This window comes from Larus michahellis, chromosome 8, assembly GCF_964199755.1.
Source record: "Larus michahellis chromosome 8, bLarMic1.1, whole genome shotgun sequence".
Classification (NCBI taxonomy): Eukaryota; Metazoa; Chordata; class Aves; order Charadriiformes; family Laridae; genus Larus; species Larus michahellis.
Genome location: NC_133903.1, coordinates 41,271,545 through 41,296,168, shown reverse-complemented (window position 1 = coordinate 41,296,168; position 24,624 = coordinate 41,271,545). Strand labels below are relative to the sequence as shown.

General features: G+C 42.9%; 1 protein-coding gene across 6 annotated transcripts; it reads right to left on the bottom strand.

Annotated features, from left to right (window-relative positions):
• Window positions 1–1,249: 1,249 nt before the first annotated feature.
• MCOLN2 (mucolipin TRP cation channel 2) lies at window positions 1,250–24,390 on the bottom strand. 6 transcript variants are annotated; one of them, XM_074597875.1, is made up of 15 exons: window positions 24,234–24,348; window positions 22,121–22,236; window positions 20,661–20,820; window positions 17,470–17,643; window positions 13,667–13,811; window positions 13,059–13,146; window positions 12,807–12,903; window positions 12,266–12,365; window positions 11,523–11,638; window positions 9,967–10,116; window positions 7,809–7,910; window positions 7,574–7,696; window positions 4,587–4,793; window positions 3,080–3,195; window positions 1,250–1,839 (listed from the first exon to the last, which is right to left on the bottom strand). In XM_074597875.1, the coding sequence occupies exons 2-15, from the start codon at window positions 22,147–22,149 to the stop codon at window positions 1,803–1,805; spliced, it is 1,644 nt and encodes a 547-aa protein (XP_074453976.1). In that variant the 5' UTR covers window positions 22,150–22,236; window positions 24,234–24,348; the 3' UTR covers window positions 1,250–1,802. The 6 variants fall into 6 exon arrangements, with proteins under 6 accessions (XP_074453976.1, XP_074453973.1, XP_074453977.1 ...); XM_074597872.1 differs by lacking the exon at window positions 22,121–22,236 and having other exon boundaries at window positions 24,234–24,390; XM_074597876.1 differs by lacking the exons at window positions 22,121–22,236; window positions 24,234–24,348 and adding an exon at window positions 23,954–24,022.
• Between the last annotated feature and the right edge of the window lie 234 nt (window positions 24,391–24,624).

Genomic DNA, 24,624 nt, shown 5'->3' with positions numbered 1-24,624 from the left:
TGCTCAAGGACAGCAAATCTGGCTTTTATATCCAGAGCTGCAGGTAAACATGTAGTTCCATTAACAAGAACACACACTTTGGACACCGCTGTTACCAACCCTTTCCTTTTATTAACAGTTGAGGTTTTGTTCTCCTGACTACCTGGCAGCATCAGACCATGAATTTTCCAAGTTCTAGTTAGTTTCTGACCATCGTTTTCCTACGTTATGGTTATCTGCTATCAAAGCCTCCTGGTCTCCTCTGATACTCTTCTTCAAGGGGATGTAACACAGTATTTTGAGGAGTCTTCTCTAAGAGCAGCTTTCAGTAAGTCAAGATCTTGTTCAAGTTTTACCAGCACCCTTTCGTTCTTACCCCAAACTAAGCTGCCACCCACCTTACTCATACAAGGACCATACTTCCAATTGCCTTTGCCGTTTGAAACACTAACAACCCAGAACTCACACAGAGTCCATCATTAGTAGTTGAGGATATACATCAAGACCAAGTCCTGGACAACACTGAAGTGAGCATCATCTGCTACAAGCAATTTGCTTTTAGGGAGCAGATAGCCCCATTCAGACGAAGTGGAGCATCTAATACAACAGTCCACCCAGCCCAGGGCAGTCAGTACCACTGGAAGTCTTCAGAAGCACCTGGTAACACCCACGCAGTACGATACTGGAAGTGCTTTAAAGCTACAGAAAGTGCTCTGTTCCCATTGGAAAAGAAAATAATAATTAATGAAGGTCAAGGGGGAAAAAACCCAGTGCTTTGGGATGGTCATCTGTAAAGACACCTAGACAATCACCTGAACAAACCAACTGCCAGGCTGAGTTGTTACATATTTTCTTCCAATTAAAATGTGCTTGAAATAAAAGTAATTAGGCAAGTCAGCTCCACGGCATTGTTTTTGACTGAACTGGTCCTCCAGCTTGTGGCAACACAACAGTGCAATACTAAAAAAAAAACCAAACAAACCAAAAAAATACACACAAAACCACACACAAACAATAATCTTTTCATCATCCTGCACATGATGCATGCCATGGAAGTCTCCAACCACAAAAAGAAAAAAAAAGGTACCTACCTATAGCTAAAGCAGTAAGATTAAATTTGGACACAGTACACATCAAATATTGTGGGTATAATAGAAAAGACTTGCAGCCATACAAAGGGTACCAAACTGCTTTTGGTTTTAGTAAAACTGTTACAAAAAAATGTGATCTATAGATGTGCTGAAGTGGTACACAAGAAGGAGAACAGCAATTATTTTGCACTTTTGTGCAGCTTTGTAGTTTTACATAAATTTATTCCAAGGAAATGAATTGTGCCAAGTAGAAATTACAGGCTGAATGCATCACTTTAAGTGTAAAACTTCTCCCTTCTCCTTGACTACCTTTTATTTAATACTTTTTAACATGGAATTATTTTTTAAAAATTATTTTCATATTATTCTTTTTCTTACTAACAACAACAGTTGGTTCAGGGCCACTTTCCTTCCTCCTAGAGGTGATTAGCAAACAGAGCTCCCATGGACTCAGCTCAAGGAACAACCTTCTTTAATGTGACAGCACTCAGGGCAAGAATACAGAGTTCTTCACAGCTCTCCTCCAGACGCAGCTTCTGGGCTCTCCTCCTGGTCAGCCAGCGGATGTCCCATCAGCAGCTTCTCTTCCCCCAACACCTTAAATAAGGTAGGATTAGTCTGTTCACAACAAGGCAGGTCCAGATAGTTGGTTTCATTGCAATTTGGAGAATTCTTCTCCATACAACGATGTTTCTTTTGCATATATTAGTAGTGAATTTCAATGTGTAATCATCAGTTAATAAGTATCAAGTTGTCATCACTCTCTTGTCTGCAAAACAAAAAAACCAAAATCAATTACAATTTTTCATTCAGTCAGAAATGCAATAGGAAGCATTTACCTATGGAAACCAAGTTGAGTTTTGATCCTTCCATTCTGTGCTCTCCCATTTTAGCATACAGCTCCCAACACCAGCACTGGGACAATCGAGCAGAAAGTGCGATAGCAGCAAGAGCTCTAGATTTGCACTCTGGCCACCAGCTACTCACAATACACTCTGCAGCTTATTACAGTAAAGCATATCCATTATGCTCAAGCAGACAAGCGTCTCTTATCCCACACAATGACTTGGATGTGAAACCTGAAGCTGTACCTGTCCGGACTTCTCATGCACTAGTCCAGTGTCCCCAGCAACTGCTGGGACACCTGCCCATCATCATCTCCCTCGCTCCTTTTTGCCTACAAGATTTCCCTCTGCCAGAGTACATCAGAAGTGTAAAGCTGCATTTCACAAAAGCCTCAGTATGTAAGTAGACAAGCCTCCTACTGCTAAAATAGGATTTGTTACACCAGCGTTCACGTTCTGCTCTATTCCTTCTCCCACAGCCTGGTTCCCTTGCACAGTGCCCATGACCATTCTGTGGACAGGCTGCCTAGGGAGAGTGACAAGATCCCTCCTCTCTCAACCAGGGATTCAGAGGTGTGTTAGGTTTCCTCAGAAAAAGTATTCAAAGAATAGGCTTCCAGACCAGCAAGCACCAGGTGAGATGGTCATATCTCACCAACACCAGCTTAAAAAGGACCACTGCTAAGACCTCCAAAGGCTTGAGTTTGGTGGCAACCAGACATTTTCAAGTGTGTTTCCAATATTCTGACAGATGGCATTGAACCCGTTTGCCCCGCAGCACAGCACAGCTTTGGGATTAAGTACGGGTCCCTGGTCTACTACTCCCAGCCTAGTGGAAAAGCTATTTAGAAACAGGTGGCCTGCAAAACCCTAAGCAGCAAGATTTAATTTGCTCCTGACTCCTTGGCAGTTCCACATTACACGCTGCAGTCCTCCCATCAACTTCCACCAGTTTCTGCATAGTAGTTTTCATATGAGCAGAACACTTAAAACATGCATTTAAGCTCAGAATTGCTGCCCCTGCACCATCAGCAGACTAAAGATCTAACACCACGTAAAGCATAAGAGAAATAAGAGTTCAGATATTCCACGGCCTGAACTCTGGATGCTCCAGCGTACTGGTGCACTTCTGAGAAAAGCACTCATCATAAACAGCCTACTGACCTCCTACAGCAGCAGATGAGCGGCATGGAAGTCTGTTCTTTTCTGTAACCAACACTGGCATGGTCTTTTAGAAATTCATGTAGGTCTGTTACTGGAAACCCACTTTGTTGGTATTTCTGAAAAAGAAAGCATTTTATTTACAACACGCAAGAAGTTACTGGGCATGAAGCGTTCTAAGATTTCTTCTAGAGAGTGTGACAGCCTGGACTATTTGATTCATTTGCTCAGTATATTGCAGTAGAAAGAAAAACAAAAAGTACACCATCCTAGAAACACCAAAAATGTAGTTGGTGGAACAGAGCAAGACAGAAATGACATAAAACTAATGCTGTTCGCAGGTTCTCTTACATTTTGTTTCCTGTCCATAAGGCCAAGCAAGTGATTTCAAGTCATACTGGCGTTTATTCTCCCTTGTTCACCTTATCTGCTACGCTCACAGAGTGCTCTGGGCCCATTTTCCCTAGGAGCCCCAATGCTGGATTTGAAGGGCCCTAACATGGATATTCAGCATGGCCAAGCTGAGGAAATACTCTGCAAAACACCAGTTTGGCACACTGAAACAGCTCCCCATTGATCCACATGAGGCGCTCGGAGCTAAGAGTAACAGTAAAACACTATTTCACAGGTCAGACCATCAATAAACGCAGATGCACAGACAGTTAAGTTGTATTTTGAGATACTTAGAAAGTGAAGCTCTTGCTCAGCCTGGAAGCTGTGGTTCACATCAGACTAGCCTTACTCTGCTGGCGTGTTTATCTGACACCAAGGCAAGAAAGAAAGGGACAAGAGCTAAAGAGTATGATCCACGTTGTCTTCCCACTGGGTACTGCAGCTACCAGGATCAGGAAAGGGAGACAGCACTGGAGGACGAGAACAAAAGGTAATTACTGAAAACTTTGTTTCACTGTCAGCCAGTTAATACTGGAAATGGATGGCGCAATTTTAATTTGAATGAGAAGCAGTGGGTCTTTTGGAACACATTTCCTTTGGACCACACATTTCCAAGCAGCACGTTAAGCAAGCCTGGAAACCTAAAGGAGTTTAGACTTGTCTGCTCAGCCCTTGCCACACTCCCGCCAAGGGGATATTCTCTGGGATGCCAGCAAACCCTCCCTGACCTCAGCTTCTGGTGCCATGAGAAGAAGCGTTCAATCCAAACAAGATTTATCCAGTTCTATGTTAACTATACTTAAAAATTTACTCTTTTCACTCATCCTTCAATTACCTTCCACTTATGTTTCCCTTAGCTGTTATGTTTTCAAAGCCAGGTTAAGCAGCAAAAAATACAAGACAGGAACATACTCTAAGGATGATTTTCCAAACCAATTATTGCTTAGTCACTGAGATGACTACCCAGTCATCCTCCCAATTTCACCGCAGACTAAGTGAAAAGATTTTTGTAGTCTCAGCAGCCATCATAATTAATGCTAAATAGTACGGTGTTGAGTGATTAACAAGACTGAACACAAAACTGATTAGAATTGTAATGGAAAAACAAATGTTTTACCTTTATGGTGTCATAGGAGTCGGTAATGAGTGCAATAAAAAGACTGAGAATCATGTATATAAACAGGCTGATGAAGGAGTACAGATACAACCGACTGAACACCCACACCAGAGTGCTCTTCTGCTGGATTTGAGCAAATGTTGCAAACATATCATCACCGTTGACCAAAGAAAACAGACACTCTGCCACCGTGTTCAGATCTTCAAACTAGAAAATAATGAGTACAAATTATTAATAGAATGTGAAGATCAATCATCCAGATTAAAGTGAAAAATGGTATTAAAAACAAAAGTAGGGTTTTTTAGAGTTTTACCTGTAGCAGGAGGAAAAAAAAAAAACCCAGCCCAGGCAATCAAATACTACCATGCTTTCCTTCCTGCACATTCAGGCCAAAACATACATGTCAGTAATAGAACCATGTAGAAATATGATCTTGGCTAAGGATTATACATTGACATCAGAAATAAGATTATCAAGAAATAAACTTGTGATGCTCAACAGGCAAAGCAGCCAGTAACTGACCACCACAGAAAGTTTAAGTTACTGAACTTTAAGCTATTTTAGACCTGTAGGAAAATGTCATTCTGTTTGCCAAAGCAAATAGATAAAATGATTTCACAGAATCTATACAGTAAATCAGTGGTGATATGCTGGGAACAGAATCCACATCCTCTGATTTCCCAGCTCTGCAGCATTACAGGAGTATGGGTAATTAATCAATATTGTATTAAGAAGTTAGAGATACGGTATAGCCCTCAGAGCTCAAGTGGTCTAAACCAGATTTGTCTTGCGATAGCATCATCCATCTGTCATTCAGAAAACCCTCTCTGAGCTGTAGGTACAAGCTCTAGCACACCCCGAACAAAAGCGTTGTTTCATTTCAAGGACATTCTCTTAAATTCCTAGCTCCTTTTCCCCAAGACGGAACATGCCCTTAGGCTAAATTCCATTCAACAGCCAGGTAAGCATGCTTCCCCTCCAAATAACTGGATTTGTTAACTGTCCCTTACTGGACAATATGAATTAATGCACAGTGTTTTAACGTAGCTATTATCAGGGAAGTGACGTGACTGCACTCACTTGAATTGCAGTCCTAGATTGAAAACAAGGTGTCTAGAGGCATATGCTTGTAAGGAGAACATACTGTTGCGCACAGGGACAGCGGGTCTGGTCTTACCTATGGCTTGTTGTTATTATTTTTATTTATTTTTAAAGGTCGGAGAGCCCGGCGAAGCCAGCCCCGGGCTCCGCCTGCTCTGCGCGGTGCCACACTGCCCCCCAGCGGGCCACCGGGGCACCGCCAGAAACGGGACCCCCCCCAACAACCGCACTCGCTTTCCTCGACATTGATCTACGGCATTTAGCAAGAGGTAGCACAAGCGTATTATTGACTACACTTCCTTTTGCTCAGATAATTAACGTACTTGCTGCAGGGAAGTTACACCAGTATTTATGCTGTGCCTGTTACAAACAATTGAGTCTCTAAGTACGACTAAGGATCCCGCAGCACCCAGCATCCCACGGAGAAACGTATTGTCATCAACTTAAAATATGTGCAGACTGAATACCTACATTTCTCAAAGGAGACAATTACATTATGTTAGAGGAATCCGAGCTCTGGGGGTGCAAGAAGCTGAAGCAAGTACTGCAGCACGTGTCTCTGTTACTCACTCTCTCTCTCTCTCTCTCTCTCTATATATACACAAACACACACACGCTGTGTGTAACCAGAAATCGAGAATGAAAAGTCATACATTTGTTACTGATTAATGGACATCTAGAATTTATCACAACAGGAATCTGACTTTTTTTTTTTTCTTTCAAACTGTCACATAAGAGCATCTGCCAAGAAAAAAAAAAAAAAAAAAAAGAAATCCAACAAAACGAACAAGCTCTGCGGTTGTTTTTGCTTGTGTTTTGGAATATACAAAGCCTTACTGCTGTACCCAGGTTTCAGACAAGAAGAATACCAGGCACACACTTTGAAGTCAACCTTAAAATAACCAAAAAAACACCAAACCAAAAAACCAACACACAAAAGAAACAACAAAAAAAAAAACCCACACAGCCCCACACAGGAAGCAAAGTAAACAAGACAAGCATTCATCCATCCACTTGTGAGTCAAGGTTTAGGAGCCAAAGTTACATAGTACAGGAAAGATTTGGAAAAACAGTCAGAGTAAAGGAGATTCCCAGAAATGGTAACGGTGAACTAGTGCCTCTTTAACCCCAATGAACTGAGAATGCCAGAAGAGGGCGAAAGAGATAATAGACCGATTTACCTCTAGTCCCCAGGCAGACGTATCCCGGATAAACCATCCGCTCATCACAAGCACAGCCTTGTGTTCCAGACTACTTTGAGTTCAGGCACACAGCGAAAGCAAGAATACAGTTACTTTGTATAGGAGCAGGCAGCAGGAGGTGCTCATGGAGGTGCTGAGGAGCGACTGAAGGAGCTGGGACTGTTTAGTTTGAGGAAGAGGAGGCTGAGGGGAGACCTCATTGCTACCTCATCTACAACTACTTGAAAGGCCATTGTAGAGAGGTTGGTGCTGGTCTCTTCTCACAGGTAATTAGTGATAGAACAAGAGGGAATGGCTTCAAGCTGCAGCAGGGTATGTTTAGGCTGGACATTAGGAAAAAATTCTTCACAGCAAGAGTGGTCAGACACTGGAATGGGCTGCTCAGGGAGGTGGTGGAGTCACCATCCCTGGATGTGTTTAAGACTCGTTTAGATGTGGTGTTAAGGGATATGGTGTAAGGGAGAACTTTGTAGAGCGAAGTTGATGGTTGGACTCGATGATCCCAAAGGTCTTTTCCAACCTAAATGATTCTATGATTCTATGGAAGGAGAAACACTCCCCTGTTCTTCATATTGCAGCTTTTAAACAAAAACTTGAATGTAAGACCTATTTTTGTTGTTATAGCTAGGAACTATACGCACACAGATATTCACACATCATCAGAACAGAAAAGAAGTACAATACCTTTTCATGATAAGGTCCCAGGACAATCCAACCACAGAAAGTATAGCCAAGATAAATCATCCCAGCACAACAACAAAACCTTAGCACTTTGGGCAATGATGCTTGCATAGTCAAAATGAGCACCTACATGTCAGGGTGGAAGAAAGGAGAAGAGGAAAAAGCCACAAGTTAGAGAAACCTGAGTAAGAGTGACAAATACATGCTTCAATTATTGAATATCTGATTCCTGCCTTACATTGTAGGTTTGAAAATATCCCAGGTATCTGATGACTCCAACCCAGACAAACAAAGTTGATGTTCCAAGTAAAATGCTGCAGACGTCGTAACTTGTGAGGTTCTGAGGGACCCAAACAGAGCAGGTGGTCAAGTTACAAAGTGGCGGGCATGTCAGCTTGACAGCTATTCAAGTTCCAGCAGCTCAAACAAACAAAGCAGGGCAGTCCAATACTGAAAGGGTGTTGCTACATCACAAAAATCAGGCCAAAGTGAGCGGCAGTTATTTAGTGACATCACCCAAATGCAACAGTGCTGCAAGTGAAAGCACATCTACACAGATATTCTTGTAGTTTTGCATGAAGAACTAAAGCCTTTACACCTTCGTTATCACACAGTTTTAAAAGCAGATTGAAAATAACCTTTTTTTTTTTTTAAACAAAAATTTGGAGAATATATACTATCCTTAAGCAAACAAGCTCTCATTTGCTATTCAGTAAAACTTGAGCCACCGTTTAAATGAAAAGTGAGCCTCAGGACTACAGCCCTTTCCACACCACATGCATTTACATCTTTGAACAGGTTGCCAGCTGTTTGGAGCCTGGGCATAATTTTTACTACTGTTAACCTGAAATAAAAGCCCTTGAAACCAAAAGTAGTTTAGAGAGGAGATATTGCTTCATTTGACGTCGGGTGCTAGGGGGAAAAACCCACAGATCTAGCACACCCTACCGGGGATATTCACCCATTATTTATACACAAAATATTCCCATTTTTCCGCCTACCTAATACATAACTCCACCTAGGCTTATATATTCATTAGGATAACCAAATAGTCTTTTTGTCCATGCATATCAAATTTTGCTGCATCGGCAAAACACTTCTGCGCAAGCTTGAGTGTCTCGGTGGTCGTTTGGGTAAGGAGACCCTTCCTCACATTATCTTTTTAAGGTATTGAGTCATCTCAGGACAGTAAAAATTTGCCGTAAGTTTGCCAACTCCTTGAAGATAATAAGGATGGTCTTTGAAGTAGCCATAACTCTGTCCTAATTGGTACAGGAGTACATACTTGACATATAGAAGAACATTGGAGTGATTAACTACTTCTTGTTATTCCATCCTTGGTGATTAACTACTTCTGGTTGTCTCCTCATTATTGCTATCTGTAACATCAGCTCAGTGAATAACTATTTCTACACAGTAAGAAGGTCAGTAATTAGCTATTTTCTCACACAGTAAGAGGGTTAGTAAGAAACAATCATTTCAGAAACAAAGCAAAGGCCTGTCTTCGGTAGCACTACCAGTGAAGTTTATAACCAATTCTACTTGCATTTTACTTTAGAAGGCTAGAACTGGTTGCAATTAGCACGAGACACCCATCTATCTCAAGATTTCCTGCCCTCATCCCCTGACATCAGCACACAGCTGGAGGTTCTCAAGTGCTTCTCCTGAAGGCCACTCTGGGCATCTGCCCTTCGAGCCTTAGTACACACTAAGCAGCAGGAGCAGCACACTGCCTACCCTGTTCTTCCCAGAACAAAAAGTTTCATGAACATGTGAATTGTTGACATACAGCTCAACTAAAAAAAAAAAAAACCCAAACCCACAACTCAAAAGCCCAAACCAAACAAACCAAAAAAAAAACAACCCTGAAGAGCTGCCAGCCTCACAAAACACATTGATTTCAGCAAGCCCAGACTGGGAGGTCAAGGACTAGCAGGTGACACTGGCCATGCCTGTAGTAGGGACAGGCCAGGAAAGCAAGCTGCAGCAGCCATGTTTCCAGTCCCACAAGTCATTGAGACCCCTGTTTTATCCAAGGGGATGGCCCTCGGTTTCCCTATACGACAGGTACTACTACTTCCTACAGAAATAACATGACCCAAGTTGGGGGGGTTTGTTAGGAACCATCTACCCCCAGGTCCCATACCAGGGATTAGGTGACTTAGCACTGTGGAAATAAGATGCTTAAATAGCTTACATGGTCTTACTGAAAAGCCTTTGGGGAAGAGGGACTCAAACTAGTTATCAGTTTAGTGCTAGGACATGAAGAAATAAGAACCAGGAAAAGTAAACATGACTAGTGACTATGACAGATCACTTTCATTTGTCCTCAAGTTAAAACACATTACGTGTCATTGTAGCAAGACTAGTATTTATCTGAAGCATTAAATTCTCACCTTGGCTTTTATTTCCATTTTTAGGATCGACCCAATGATTGTCATCACATCACTGATAATTACCAGGACATACCACCCATTTATGAACTCCAGGCGATCAGCGTGACAGACATGACGCTTATATTTCTCCAAGAAGAAGTTCACAAATCTCTGTTGACAAGCATTTAGACATTTCGTTACAGGTCACCTTAGATGAAAAATACATGCAGAAGCCCCAGAAGTATAGCAATGCTCAAGTTCCACATACCCCCTTTTCCTATATTATTTGCTGGAATAATACCTTAAAACTCATTCCTAACAGCAACAGAAATAAATAGGAAAAAAAAAAAGAGATTGGTTTAGGCTCATGAAAACCAGCTTTCCACAGAACAGCTGACTTCATAACCAATCCCCACTAGCCTAGCCATGGCTTGTTATCCCCTTTTTAGCCCCCTTCACAAGTTTCTATCCACCTCCAAGAGAGCAAGGCCACCCAGCTAAAGGAGTTAAAGAGAATTAATTAATAACTCAAATACAACTACAAGGCAAGAGCTCTCATCTCCAATAGAGCTGACAATATCACTTCCCACACGCGACACTGCCCATCTGCTTTTGCTTGGTCTTTTTGCTTGTGAGTAAATGCCGATGTCCCTACTCCTGACAGCAGTTTGACAATGCCTTTGCTGAACTGTGTCTTCTTCACCCTTGTCTTGTTTACAAGCTATGAAAAGGACATATTGAACAAGATAAACAAGTTATCTGTGCTTTCATATCATACCGATCCTGAACTCTTTTTCCAGCTCCCGTAAGCCACAAGCTTGCAAAGCTTGTGGTTATAAGCTGGCACATCTCCAGGCCCAGCTTGTCTTTCTGCATCAGTATTTAGCCCAGAAGAGCCGAGTCTGCTCATGTGAGGCTCCGCAAGCAGCTCGAGATGGAGTCAGACAGGGCTACCCTCGGTCTGCACAGGAGGGCGAGCAGGGAAGAAGGTGACAGCAGATGGTGATCAGGGATTGCGGAGGGAAAAGAAGGAAAGAAGAACTGAAAAAGGGTGTTTCCAGCCCCAGAAAGACCAAAAGAATCCAGCCAGAGTTATACTATAAGCTATGCTTTACATTTTCTCCACTTAGAGCTGGCTTTGAGGGATGTTCATTAAAGCACTAATTTATGACAAGACCTTTATGGGAATTCTACTTTGAAGCTAGGGAAGGAAGAATTCATGTTTTGAAGGCACAGGACATGTTCGCTGTTAGCAGCACAAAGACTCAGAAGGTTTTTTTGTGTAAAATCCTGTACAAAAATTAAGTCCTGGACAAAAAAAAAAAAGTCTCCTCCTTTTGCCCTCGAGAGATAAAGTGAAATACTTTGTATTACAGCACTACATGAGCAGAACTAAAAACCCATTGGGCTAACAACTGTTCATCAGACCTCTACACAACCTTTCTAGAGACACAGTAAGAGCGCAACATCCTGCAAAGGACGCGCTACCCAATATTTCAAGCCATATCACTCGACAAGACTAGCAGCAAACAAGACAGAGACAAAATAAGCACCGAGACTGGGAGCACTGCACTTACTTTTTGTAGTCTCAAGGCAAGAACAATGGATCGTGTGCAGAGGATGAGAGAAGCAACGCAACTTAAAATGACAAATCCATCAAAGACTAGAATATACTGAGTGTTTTTCTGGAGAACTGCAAAGAGGAAGTAGAGTTAGTCTTTTCACATCTCTCTGAGCACAAGTTGTTACAAAATGTCACATATTTTGCATTTAAACATTCTCACCCCATAAATAAACGTGTTATAAGAAATATTCTTTCTGCAAGTATGTCTTGAGTACAACTCAACAGAGAATTAAATCATGACAACTACAGAGACTGGGCCATAAGAGTGAAAAGCATGTTCAAATTCTTCAAAATAAACCCAAAAATAGGTATATTAATACAAATGTCCCCTTTTTACACTAAGTTCATCTGTCCATCTGTACTCCAGCAGTATTACAACCACAAAGGGTAAAAGAAATGCAGACTTTGGCCCACATCAACATTGCTAAATTAAAACCAAACAAGAAATCCCACATCATTTCTCATTCCATGACCTGCAATCAGGAACCTGTTTGACCTTCTGTATCATATTCTTTTCATCCACAGGTCTATAAGCTATCAAGTGGAGCCACATCAGGTGTTTTCCTTGGCTTACTCATGTCAACTGATGAACAGGATGGGGAATCTCTTGCCAGACAGATTGTTACAGAGCAGGGGGAACGACAGGAGGAGACATGTAACACTGCTGTCATGCAAATATACGTGCACCATACTTACCAGAGCCAAATACGTGCCAGTCTTTACATTCTTGAATATCAGTGTCACTATCAAAATAGATTTTGATTTTTCCACTGTGGGCTCTATTATTGAAAGTTATCTGGAAACACAAGAGTATATAAGAAACAAGACTAACAAAATTTCATTCCATAAAAAAAAAAAGCTTGGTAGGTGCTTTGACATAATATGTACTAATTGGTCAGGTAAGCTTTGAGAAAGCTGTCACCATAACTGTAGACATAATTTGAGAACATGTCACGTCTAGCATAAAAAGCAGCATTCCAAGAAGCCAAACTTCAAGTTTAACCTTTAGAAGAATAACAATTACTTATCCCCATCTCAGATTATGAGGTTACCAGCTGGAACATGATACAAAATAATATTGTCCCATGGCAACAACACCATTTCAGCAACCTTTGGGGCCATGACACGTTCAACCGCTTTTCCCTTGCGGTTTAAATATAAGGATGATGACAACCCCTTAACTTAAGCTCTTGTTATATATACAGCGTTGGAAGTCCAATACCCCATATTCACTTACAGTATTTTGAAACGCATAGCAGTCAGGCAATTCACGGGCATGGATTGTCTGTAGAGCAATGCCTTTCAGCTTGAAGGAGATTTCAACCTGTATAAGCCTGAATTTTTTAAAAAGTGTATAAATATATAAATACACACAACAATACAGAAATACACAAAGCAAGGAAACTGCACAACTCAGAATCCACCATATTCATACGAAAGGACAAGTTAAAATTTAAAAAAAAAAAAAAAATCCCCATCACCGCTTTACCTGTAAAATTCAAGATTGAAAAAAGAGGAGTTCAGCTTCAGTTCAGCCTTCTTACCAGCTAGCTCCTGTGGCTTAAAAAAGATACATTCTGGGAGGAGAAGAGGAAAAACTGTAATCTTAAAAACTTCACATAGAAAGCAGCATAAAACTGAGATAATCAGGTTGAGTGACAAATCCTAATCAGGCAAAATGTTAATTTTGAGCAAACCTATCTATAGAGGGACACAGCTAGGAGGTGGTAAGGACACCCACCCACTGCAGGTACAGACTGAGCAGCATCCAGAATTCTGTATTTGAGCCTTCTGCATGGAGGGGGAAACATAAAAAAAAAACCAACCAACCCCACAACCCAAAACAAACCAGAAACTAACACAAAACCCATCCGCAACCCACTAATGACAGTAGCTGAAAAGGGCTTGTTATAGTCTACGGAGTTGTCATTTCTAAACATGTACTACAAACCAAGCAAACCAAAAGGGAAATAGGGAAAACGCATGTCAATGGTCCTATAATTGCCACACGAAAAGGTATTGGTTTTACACTTTACTGATTTAGCATTAGCATAGAAATTCTCCACAACGAGACATTTTAGTAGAGCAGTACCTTACCTGTTTCAGTAGAAACATCTATACTCATCGTATCATTGGCAGGAAGCATTGTGCCTTTCTTGTACTGTTGCTTACAGATTTTTAAACCTGACCCTTCATGTTCATAACCAAGTATCCCCAGGGATATGTTCTTTAATTGCTTGTACTGGTTTAAAAACAAAACAGAAGCAGAAGTTACAGAGAGAGTCGTCTTTTTTGCATTAGGTAGCAACTTGCAATCTGAGAGTCAAGTGTATCAACGTAGCTTTTTACATTAAAAAAACCCAGAAAACAAAAAAAAAAATATTTACTTTCACATAAAGTCTGTAAATTGAGAGTGGATCTCTCATTGGAAGCTAAGAGGGCTGCTGGCCATTAATTAGTAGTGATTGGCACCCTAGTGACACAGTGACTGGAAGTCCTGTACCTACTGGGCTGCCTGCAAGCGATTACCATGTGCCAGACAGCAAGCCAGCAGACAGCTTTTAATTACATGCCTGGCAGCGACTTCAGTGCAGTATTGCTCCTAACCACACACACGCTCCCGGTGTATCTCATGTATTTATCTCATGAAGGTGTTAGTTTTCACACCACTTGAAACTCGATTGCTTTATGTACAATCCAAGTCATGGTTCTTATCAAATCCACCCCAAGAGCAAAACGAAAGCCGCTCCCTGCACGACTACAGAAGAGGGAAGCCACACATTTGCTGTATAACCAGCCACCAAGGAACATACACGGAGCTTGGGCAGCCTCCAAAAGCAATTTAACCTGCCTGCTTTACACAAGAACAGAAGCAACTGAAAACATGCCTGTGAGGAAGCTACTTTCTTTTTCCACTTACACTAAATACAGCACACGTCACCTTCTTCATATCTAAGGTACACTTGAAAACAAGGACTGGAAGTGGAAGTGAACAAAGCTGAGCCAAGCCAAGCATTGTCCACGCATGGATCAGCCCTCAGCACCACCGCAGAACTCCATTCAAGGCCAGTCCTCTCTGGACTTGCCTTCCACACATCCTCAGTGCCTGCTGGAAGCAAGGCATATCCTCTGATCCCTGGAAACACCCCTTCAGTCCTGCACAAGTGAGGCAAATCCCTGGGATACAGCTCTCCCTGTGGTTCTCAGCTCCTCAACAACTGAGGAGATCAATGACTAACCACGAAGGCGGCTGCCTGCCAGCTCAGCTTAGCACCAGCTAACATTCTCCAGGAGAAGGCAGATAGACCCATGGCCCTCTGAGGAAGAAGGCATACACACCTAGTAATTCATTAGTTTTTATCATTACCTCACCTAGCAAAAGGGCTGGAGGCTGCGTAGAGCACTGGCCTGCTCTGAAGGAAGCACTTAGCTTCCCAGGTGGCCTGAAGTAAACAAATGTGGGGAGTCAGACAAGACTTCTCATTCCTTAAAAAAAAAAAACCAAAACGTGTTCAGAAAGCTTTGATACAGATTAGACCCTTTTCCCCTTAAACATGGATTTTGTTATTACACATCATCCAATGTCATCCTGTTTCCTCCTTCCTACGGACATTATGGCCACTATCTCATCTTGTGGGGTACAAAATCCCACCACTCACTAACAACCACACACTCCACGGTCAAAAGGAATCACCACATTTCCATTCGAAGCTCTGCCTCGCAGTGCTGCTCCAAGTCCTCACAGCTGAGCTTCCAGCAAGTTTCACCAGCCCGCGAGAAAAGCCCGGCCTCCACAGCCTGTCAGGACGTTATCTTAACTCAGAGTAAACTAAGGAAGCCAAGTCTGACTAAGGCAGGTCAAGTGAGTGGAAACAGCAGTTAGTCACAACTCCACACCCCTCTGAGGACATCTCCATCTAACAGCCATTGCTCCGTCCGTGTGCGCTTTCAGGCTCTGCCCTCCTGACAGCATAACATGTGGCTCTGGGTTACTCACATGCCACTTTCAAACAGCGCTATGAAACAGTAAAATCAAAATTCCCATTTATACAGTTCTAAGCAGCCTCAGAGAGAGAGCGTCCAGCAGAACATCCTGGTCCTACAGACACTGCCACAGGGCAGGGTACAAGCGTAACAACCCTGCACGGCTTCTTCATAATACCAGCTTCCAAACTGGACCCAGAGAGGAGTAAGGAAAAGGTGTGTACTCTTCCAAGGGGAAAAGTATGTTCTGGAGTTTTTGTTGATGGTTTGTCAGGTTTTGAGTGTTTTGTTGTTTTTCGGTTTGTTTGTTTGGTTTTTTCCAAATTGTGAAAATATCCCAGCGGTACATTACACAAAGCCTAAAATTCAGTTTTTACAACTAAGGTTTTGTTGCGCACTATTGCCATCTTCTGTAATATCATATCCTTCTGCTTGTTCCACCCCTGCAGCCCCCCACACCAACCACACATCTCAAATTAACATTCAAAACAAAACACCAAAACCTATGTCTTCTACCTGCCCATCTCAAAATAAAAAAAACAAACTCTTGTTCTTAGCTTAGCAGTCACCTGGCTTGGCTCTTTCTAGAAGACATCCTTTACAAAAGGCAAACCACCAACTCAAAAAAGCAACACCAGCCATAACGTTCACCTGGAGGCACACTTTTTGCAGTCCTACATGTGATAAGAGAGCCTCAGGAACTCCATAGGACACTGAAGAACCCAGATTACACAAATTTAATCTCCTTAAAGAATACGTCTACATTTATACAACATAGACATCTTATGAAGAGACCTTTTTCTGATGCCTGTATCACACATTGGCTCATTCTTGAGGATACAAAGCTATTATTTCTCTATTGTCTTCTATCTGGGCTTCACCTCAGCCTTAGTGCCTACAAAAGAAGGAAAGTGAGACAAAGCAAGGGAGGAAGGAAAAAAAGCACAAGTTACAGCAGAAATGGTAGCAACATTGAGTTCAAAGGCAGACTGAGAAAACTATTGAACACTCATTTAACACATCAGGAGTCAGAGCCTTTGCCTTGGCCATCCCAGCAGAGGCAACACGTTTGATCTGTTGATAGCTCTGCTGTAGCTTAGAGGAGATGGCCAAGGAGCAGCAAGCCCCCACGTGAGGGCATGTTTAAGAAGGAGGTGTAGAGGTATAGCCTTCCCACCACTGCGACTCCCAGATTCCAGCTGGGCATAACCGATGGCAGGCAAAACTGCTTTACTCCAAGCCTTGGAGCTGATGTCCCAAGGCCAGGGAAAGTGAAAGGTGGCTTAAAGCCACTTCCCGTTCACCCCGTCAGAACCATTTCTGGGCTTATCATCATCCCCAAACACAAGAGAGAATCCATTTTCCACACACACACTCTTTCATCTCATGACTTCTGAATGTATTAACACTAAATACAGAAATATTTACTGAATTTCATCCTAGATTCACTTGCTTTCCTCCCACGATTGTAAAGCGACTGTTCTTTAAAATACTATCCCTCACCAGAGCGAGTGCCCCTACATTCCTGGAAGTACCGTATTCCCCATTTTGAGGCCTCTGGCACTCACTACAAAGCTGCAATTCAGCATAGCTGTAAGCACAAATTTTTTGAATACCATGCATAGGTATATTCAGGCCCATAACTCTTCAAAGTAAGACCTAAACAAAGCTTCCAGTTCATGCAAGATGACTGATTTTTCAAACTTTCTGGATTTCAGTACTACACACTAACTGCGTAAAATTTTGGTTTAGATTCATCTCCAAGAGACAGAAGTGCAGACATCTACACACAAAATTCAGGATACCCCACCTAAGCTGATTTGCTAAAATATCAAAAGTGAAATCCAAGAATGGAGATGGAAAAGCAGAACCTCAGCAGAAGTTTATAGCTGTTCATTATAAACAAACACACTTACCTGATTAATAACATAAAAAATGCTATCATAAGCATCCTGTTGTGTATATATACTGCAACTGTAGTCATCCTCATCAACTCCAGAATAGCCTTTCAGGAATAGGTGTTTAAAAGCAATAGTGTTTTCTTCTTTGAATGAAACCACCAACTGGTTACTCAAACCAAAAAAGATAAGCTGACAAGAGAGAAAAACACAAATTTTGAACACCGGTCAAGTAGCGGCATTTTGGAAACAGAATTTAATTATAATAAATACAAAACAGAAAGGTGTCTGTTGTTGTAATCCTGCCTACAACAGGAGCAAGGAATCTGTTAACTAATGCAATAAGACTACTAAGTCAAGGTTACCACATGCAGGGTAAGAAAAACAGAAATCAGTGTCTCCTACTGATTGTAAAACTTACAGTGCAGCAACTAAATAGACAGCTAGATCACAGCCACCTTCCACACATCCCGGACCAACAACTCTAACTGGAATTTGCCAAAACTGTTGTTAAGGATGCAAGTGGCAGAAGAGCTAACCTAACACCACAGGCTGCTACCCCAGAGATGCCCTGCTTTGCTATGGGACAAATTCCAGCAGCTTCTTCCTACCTCTGGCATAGCACAGGATCTGAGCAAACCTACATGGGACCCCACAGCAACAAAATGCATCACCTGCCTGACCCAGGTGCTGGCCAAGGAGGCTATAATAAGAAACAGCAGCAGCATTATCCCTTAGGATTCCTGTTGCCCTGCCATATGGATGTTTCCATTCCCACCACTACAGAGCCTAGAAGATGAAATCAATCAACAAGAGTTTCTTCACAAACTTAGTAGCAGGAGGATGCCCCAGGCCCTAAGCAGCTAACTCTTCGTCCTAGCTTTAAACTGCTTACTACCAGCAAATGTGAAACTGTCTTATAGAGTTTCCAAGTCACGTAAGAAACTGGTAGAAGCGGGGAAGAAGCGAGAATGAGAAACTGTAAGCAGAACTGTGAACTTAGAAATCCCCCAAAGCAAACATTCAAACTCCTTCATTGAAAACAATGGAAACTGGAAAGCACACCTATTTCCCCCCCACCCCTTTCACTGGAATATTTAATCTTTTGTCCTAGACGGTAATTGGGCCAGGCTAAAAGAATACAGGCAGCAGGGCTGTTTCATGCAAGGCTGTTTGGTTGCACAGCAGTCACAGACAGGACAGAGAAATGGGGATGTCAGTTCTGCCCGGTATATACACTCTTCAGATTAAGAACAGAATCTTCATACTTTTAGCCAAGTTTTAAATCAATTATTTATATCTTAAGTTAACTGAAAAAAAAAAAATCACTAACCAACCAAGTGCTACAAATAAATCTGCATCACTGTAATATCTCTAAAATGTCAGGGATCTTCCAGCTGCAATACAGAGAAATCGGACACACTCATCAGGGTTTCCTTGGGGGACTCCCTAGGGGATTTCAGCACAGCGTTGGAGTAAAACTTATTCCCCACGCTGAGACAGAAACCTCTTCTGACTTTCAGCCTGGCACAGATACCCCAGCTGCTGCACCGCACCAAAGCGGCTGCAGCAAGCGTCCCAGCTAACAGGCTGGCAACAGGCAGAAGCATCCAGAAGGCAGCTTCACCTACTCCTAGACTGTCCTCCAAGGGTCCTGTCCTCACTCTGAAATAGAGAGATGCTTCCTGAAGCTGTCCATTTACTAGTAGCTCATGATCGAGACCTCCCTCCAGAGCAGCAACACATTTTGCTTCAGAAACTCTGTTTTCCTTTTCTTGACAACTACCTGCCTGGCATTTGAGCAAGACCCAGGGCTGACAAGAAAAATCTTAAGCAGCTACCCGAATGATCTTGTGGCCTTTGAAAGAAAAGCAGCAGAGCATCCCGTCTGCTCACACAGGATAGCAGGAGACTGGGACAGCAGACAGAAGAAAGAGGACAGCAGACAGACATGCTCAGTGATTCCCCAGGAATTTAAGTCAGTAGGTTAGGATAGATTGAAAGTACTGAACCTTTTCAGAGCCACGAGAAGTTGTATTTTGTCTCATTACTCACACACAAAGGTTCGAAGAGAGGGCAATCACCCACGTCTGAGGTGCATCTGCCCATGAAGAAAGAGGGGGCAACCCTTTCCTCTCAGCTTACACCAAGCTCACATTGCCCAACCCCTCCACATCTTAATATGCTCCCTCTTCTCAGCAGCCCTGTCACTACAGGTCGCAGTTGTGCCAGCACTAGTGTAAATAGCTTATTTGAGCTAGTCTTGCCTAGACAAGACCGACCATCGCATCCTGCTCCCTCCTGCGGGCAGACCCCGTCGGGACTGCAGCGCAGCAGAGGCCAGACCAGAGCCCACCGCGTCCTGCCAGCGGGGAGATGAAGAGCCAGAGCGGTCAATAAAACGCAGGGGCACATAAGCCGGGGTTACGCTTCATTCTAGCGGGCAAGTCAAACACAAACCTGGAACCCTGCAACTCAGCAGGTTTTTAGTTGTATATTTAGCTGTTCTTGCAAAGCGTCAGATGTCAGGGTTCTGCATTTCAAAGGTCCAGAAAAGTAATTTCTACTTACACGTGTCCCATTTTGCTTCCCTCAACCTCCAGTCACCATTTCTTAGGGACTGTAAAATAACCAACTACACTGTGATACCAGTGCAGTGTAAAAACATCCTCTTCTTTGCATCTACCCATCTAAAGTACCCGATTGAAATGCACCCTTTGATGACAGAAGCAAAGGGCACATCCAATTCCTGTAGCCCAGGCATCCCCATCAACACCAGAGACCATAGCATTTTCACATTGAACACGCACATTCCAAGTTACTGATGAGATTTCAAGGAATAGCGCTTCTGAAAGAGTCCAGTGAAACTATAATCTATGAAGCAGAACATAGAGCAGTACTGTGACACCAAGCCCGAAGACAGCGTTGGATTTAGTAGGAAGAGTAATTTGCTTTGAAGAGTTATCTGAAGAACCGCAAAATACCTGGTCAAATACTGCCCCAAAGCATCCAGGAGGCTTTTATAATTTAATTTATGTTATTCTTCTCTCCCAACACACCTTTCATAGTATTTTTTTCTTTCTGGACTGAAGCAGGAAGTTCAAGTCAGTAACAAACACCCAGGGATGGCAAAGGCCCAGAATCACAGACCTGCTTCTCCTGCCCATCACTGCTACGCTTTCAAAGAGTAAAAACAGAGGAAGGATTACCTGGGTAGTTACCATAAGTATCTTCAAAATCTGCAACGCCAGTTTCCATGGTATTTGATGTCTTGCTCTGTATTTTTCACATGGGTTCATGAAGTAAAACTTCAAATCCTCTTTCAGAGCCGTCTCTTTTAGATCTAAATCTGACTGAGCCATCATGTTTCTGCCATAAATAATGTGTTAATTAGAAACAAACAGAACACTTCGGCAGACAATTTCCTCACATTGCAGTTTCACCTCAGATCACCACAACATAAGTTTTGTAACAGTTTTCTGTTTTACAGCAAAATGCAAGAAATATTTCCCCATGATCACATCATTAAAAACCACTCAATCACATTAGATCATCAAAATACAACATTTACACAACTATTTCTCAGGAAATAGGCGTTAAATAAGAGCGCCTGTAATACTAATGGCAAGCCTATGTTCATCTCTTTCTTAAAACTAAATATTTGAAATAAAGAGAGGCCACTGTTAACACATTTCTCCGAATAACCCACCTTCTATCACCAGAAAAAGATGTCTTAAAGACCAAACAACCAGAGCAGGCTTCACAGCATGCTTCTGTTATGAACATGCAGCTTTAATGGCTAAACTCGTAGGCATTTATTTATTTAAATATCTGGGCACGTAAAAATCAGAGGAACAAGCACAGAGGACTGTTGTTGTAGGTGTCTTAAATCACTCTAAGTTTCTCCCTCTCAGCTGAACGGAATACTGAAAACTTTCCCCTTCTCCTAATCTTTTTAACCCTGCTTTTCCAGTGCCATAATTGTCGGAGCTCTTCTACTTCACACAAAGATCAGAACCACACTCGTAATTTTTTTTTCATCCCTCTATGCGTTAAGGTAGAGCAATCATATCCGAAACTGGCTAAACAAGCTGATTATCGGCCCCATTTACCACCCAGAATATTACTCCCTGTGTTCTGAATTTTATAAAGGATAACAAAATTTTTTCAGATGCATTCTTACTTCTTTTGTCCTTGCCTGTCTGAAGCATGCAGGTATTTAAGCCCAAACTGTAGACAGCAAAGCACATTTGATTTGCTAGAACCAGCTATCTCGCAAGAAGAGAAATGAGAGTTAAAAAAAAACCACAGTAAAGTTGACACTGTGGTGTTTCCCCATAAGAGGAAGTGAAAAAAAAAACCCAAACATTTATTTTAACATTAGAAGCTCAAAGGTTATCTTTATTACACAGCCTGAAATCAATCATTCATGAAGATGATGGGAGGTAGGCTGATTTTGGTTTTGAGAGAGCAAAAACACAGGAAAGTTTTTTAAGAAGAGAAACTGTCGTGTACATCCCTATTTAAATTTATAATAAAAAAACCACACTTGGCTAGTTTTAATAATGTTTAAGATATAAAACCTTTGAAAAATTTAAACACATCTGACAGAAAAGCATATGATAATTACAACTGTGAGTATTATCTAAGGAAAACGGTTCATACGTACTGCCATCCTGCACTGACACCCAAAGACATCGCTACTCCTGCACTGGCTTCTCTTGAACAGGCAGCAGCATCTGTGTGGGCACACACTGAACAAGACCTAAACCCCAGCAAAAGTCACTGGAGTAGGTGGGAAACAAGGAGGAAACGGAGCAGGTTTAAGCTGGATCTGGTCAAGATTTAAAGCATGAAGACATGACATAAGAACCACGCCAAGACCTTGGCAAAATCCTCCCGTAAATTTCCAGTAAAAACATGTGAGAAGTGACAGATCTTAAAAAAAAAAAAAAAGAAAAACCAACAACACACACAAAAACCCCCACAAACACAAAAACAAACAGCAAACTTTATAACCAACACTATTTCCTTTGATATTCAAGTACATACCATAGAAGACCCGGTTGTTTTTCCCAAAGTTCTCTCTCAAGCTGTTACAACTATTCTAAAAACTTAGTGTTGACTAATAACAATACTTTCACTTTTACACAACCCTCACTTAACTCCACTGACTAGGGATTATTTTCACTGATGCCTTTAGCTTCCTTTATTAATTAGCTGTAAAAATTGTGAGCAGGAAATTCGGAGAAGGAAAGCAACATACTTTTTAAGCTTAAGAGGAAGAGATGCGATTCAAGCCTGTATCACTGTTGGGCTTTGTCTTTCAATAAACAACAGGCATTCTGTGGTGTGGTATTTGAGAAACAATTCCTCTGGCAATAGGTGAAATATGGCTTTTTTTTCCTAATCCATTTGTTTTTAGGATAGATTCAAAATAACATCTAAATAAATTGCATTAAATCTGCAGAACTAGAACCTTCAACTGCAGCATTAAAAAGTTTAAAAGCTCCAAGTGATTAACAGTGACTTACCGCATTTAAAACAAACGATCTAGTTCTACCAAATGTTTATTAGCCTAATAATCTAAAAATAATCCAAACAAAGCACCTAGCTGAAGACAGAGTAATGTAACAATTCAATTCAGATGCAGTAACGTAACTAACACTGCTCAATAGGTTTCCATAGTATGTTTTGCAAAGCACTGATATAAGCAAGTTTTATGAATGAAGACTAACTCTACTATGCATGTTTAAATGCGTATCTAAGTGCCGTTAAGTGCCGTGTGCCACAAATAATAATTGTCACTAATTCAATTCTAAAAGCTGCATTACTATAGCCACCACTGCAATGCTGTATCTGGTAGGACAATCTGTTCTTCAGATAATGTCTTCTAGTAAGATACTTTAAAGCTCCATGTTTTAGTCAAGAAAGAGGTTTCAATAATAATGACTACCATTTACAATTACCTAGTTATAAAATATGGTTTAAATACATAGCTCTTCATCTAGCAGAAAAGGCACCACTGAATCAAGTGGGTAAAAAGCTATAGAACACAGATTCGCTTTTAAAAAATAAAAGTAATTCAGTCCAGAAGCAACACTAACAGTGTCCACCAGGGCCCCATATCAGGAACATTTATCTACTCGATCTCTACATCTTGAGGTATTAAGGAGACGGATGTGGTGCTGGCGGGGAAATGCCCGAGTTGGGTTCTACACAACCCCAGCTTCACTTTCTAAGTTCACAACTCGCCCAGAGGAGGGCATCGCCTGGCACTTCTCAGGAAAGTGAACGCTAAGAAACTGAGAAGGAAAAAAAAAAAAAACCACGAACTTCTTTTAGAGAGCTGCCCACGTTAGCTCTGGGTGAGCTGCCGCAGGAGGAGCGGCCGCAGCCCCCACGCCCGGAGCGGGGGCAGACGCGACACCCTGCAGCGGGACACGCGGGGACACCGCACGGCGGCAGGACAGACCCGGGCGGCGCGGCGGAGAGGACCTACCTTACACAGCAAGCTTGAACCCCCAGCTTGGAGTGACGCCTCCGGGTTTGCTGACCCGGTGCCCGAGCGCTCCCCTGGGGCGGGAGCCCCGCCCTCGCCCTCCCGCGGTGCCGGTGCGGCGGGGCACGCCCGTTATCGCGTCCCGCAGGGCCGCCGTGCCCCGAACCGCAGCCCGGACCGCGCCCGGGGGCGCTCGCTCCCCCCGCAGCCGTTAGCGGCGGGGCGCCCTTAACCCCCCGTTCCCGCGCGGGGTGACCCCGTCCCGTCCCGTCCCGCTCACCCGCTGGCGGCGGCCCGTCCGCCGGGCAGGTACTTGAGGGAGATCTCCATGGGGAGAACCCGCGGGGCCCCGGCAGCCCTCGGTGACGGCGGACGGGGTCGGGAGCCGTCGCGGCGGCCCGGGCCGCGTCCCGCCAGCGAGCCCCGCGTCCCGCCCCGCCGGCCGCGCCGCCTTTATGGGGGCCCGGGTGGAGGAGGGCCCCCCGCCGGCCACGTGCCCCGCCGCGGCCCCGGTCGGGCCGGCGGGAAGGGAGCCGCCTCGGCCGGGCGCCCTCACAGCAGCGACCGGTGTCAGGGCTCTCGCTAAGCGACGTCCGGCTGGGTCCTTGCTGTTGCGGGCAAGGAGGCAGCAGGCAGGGCGGGCTGGCAGGTTGGAGTAGATACTACAGAGC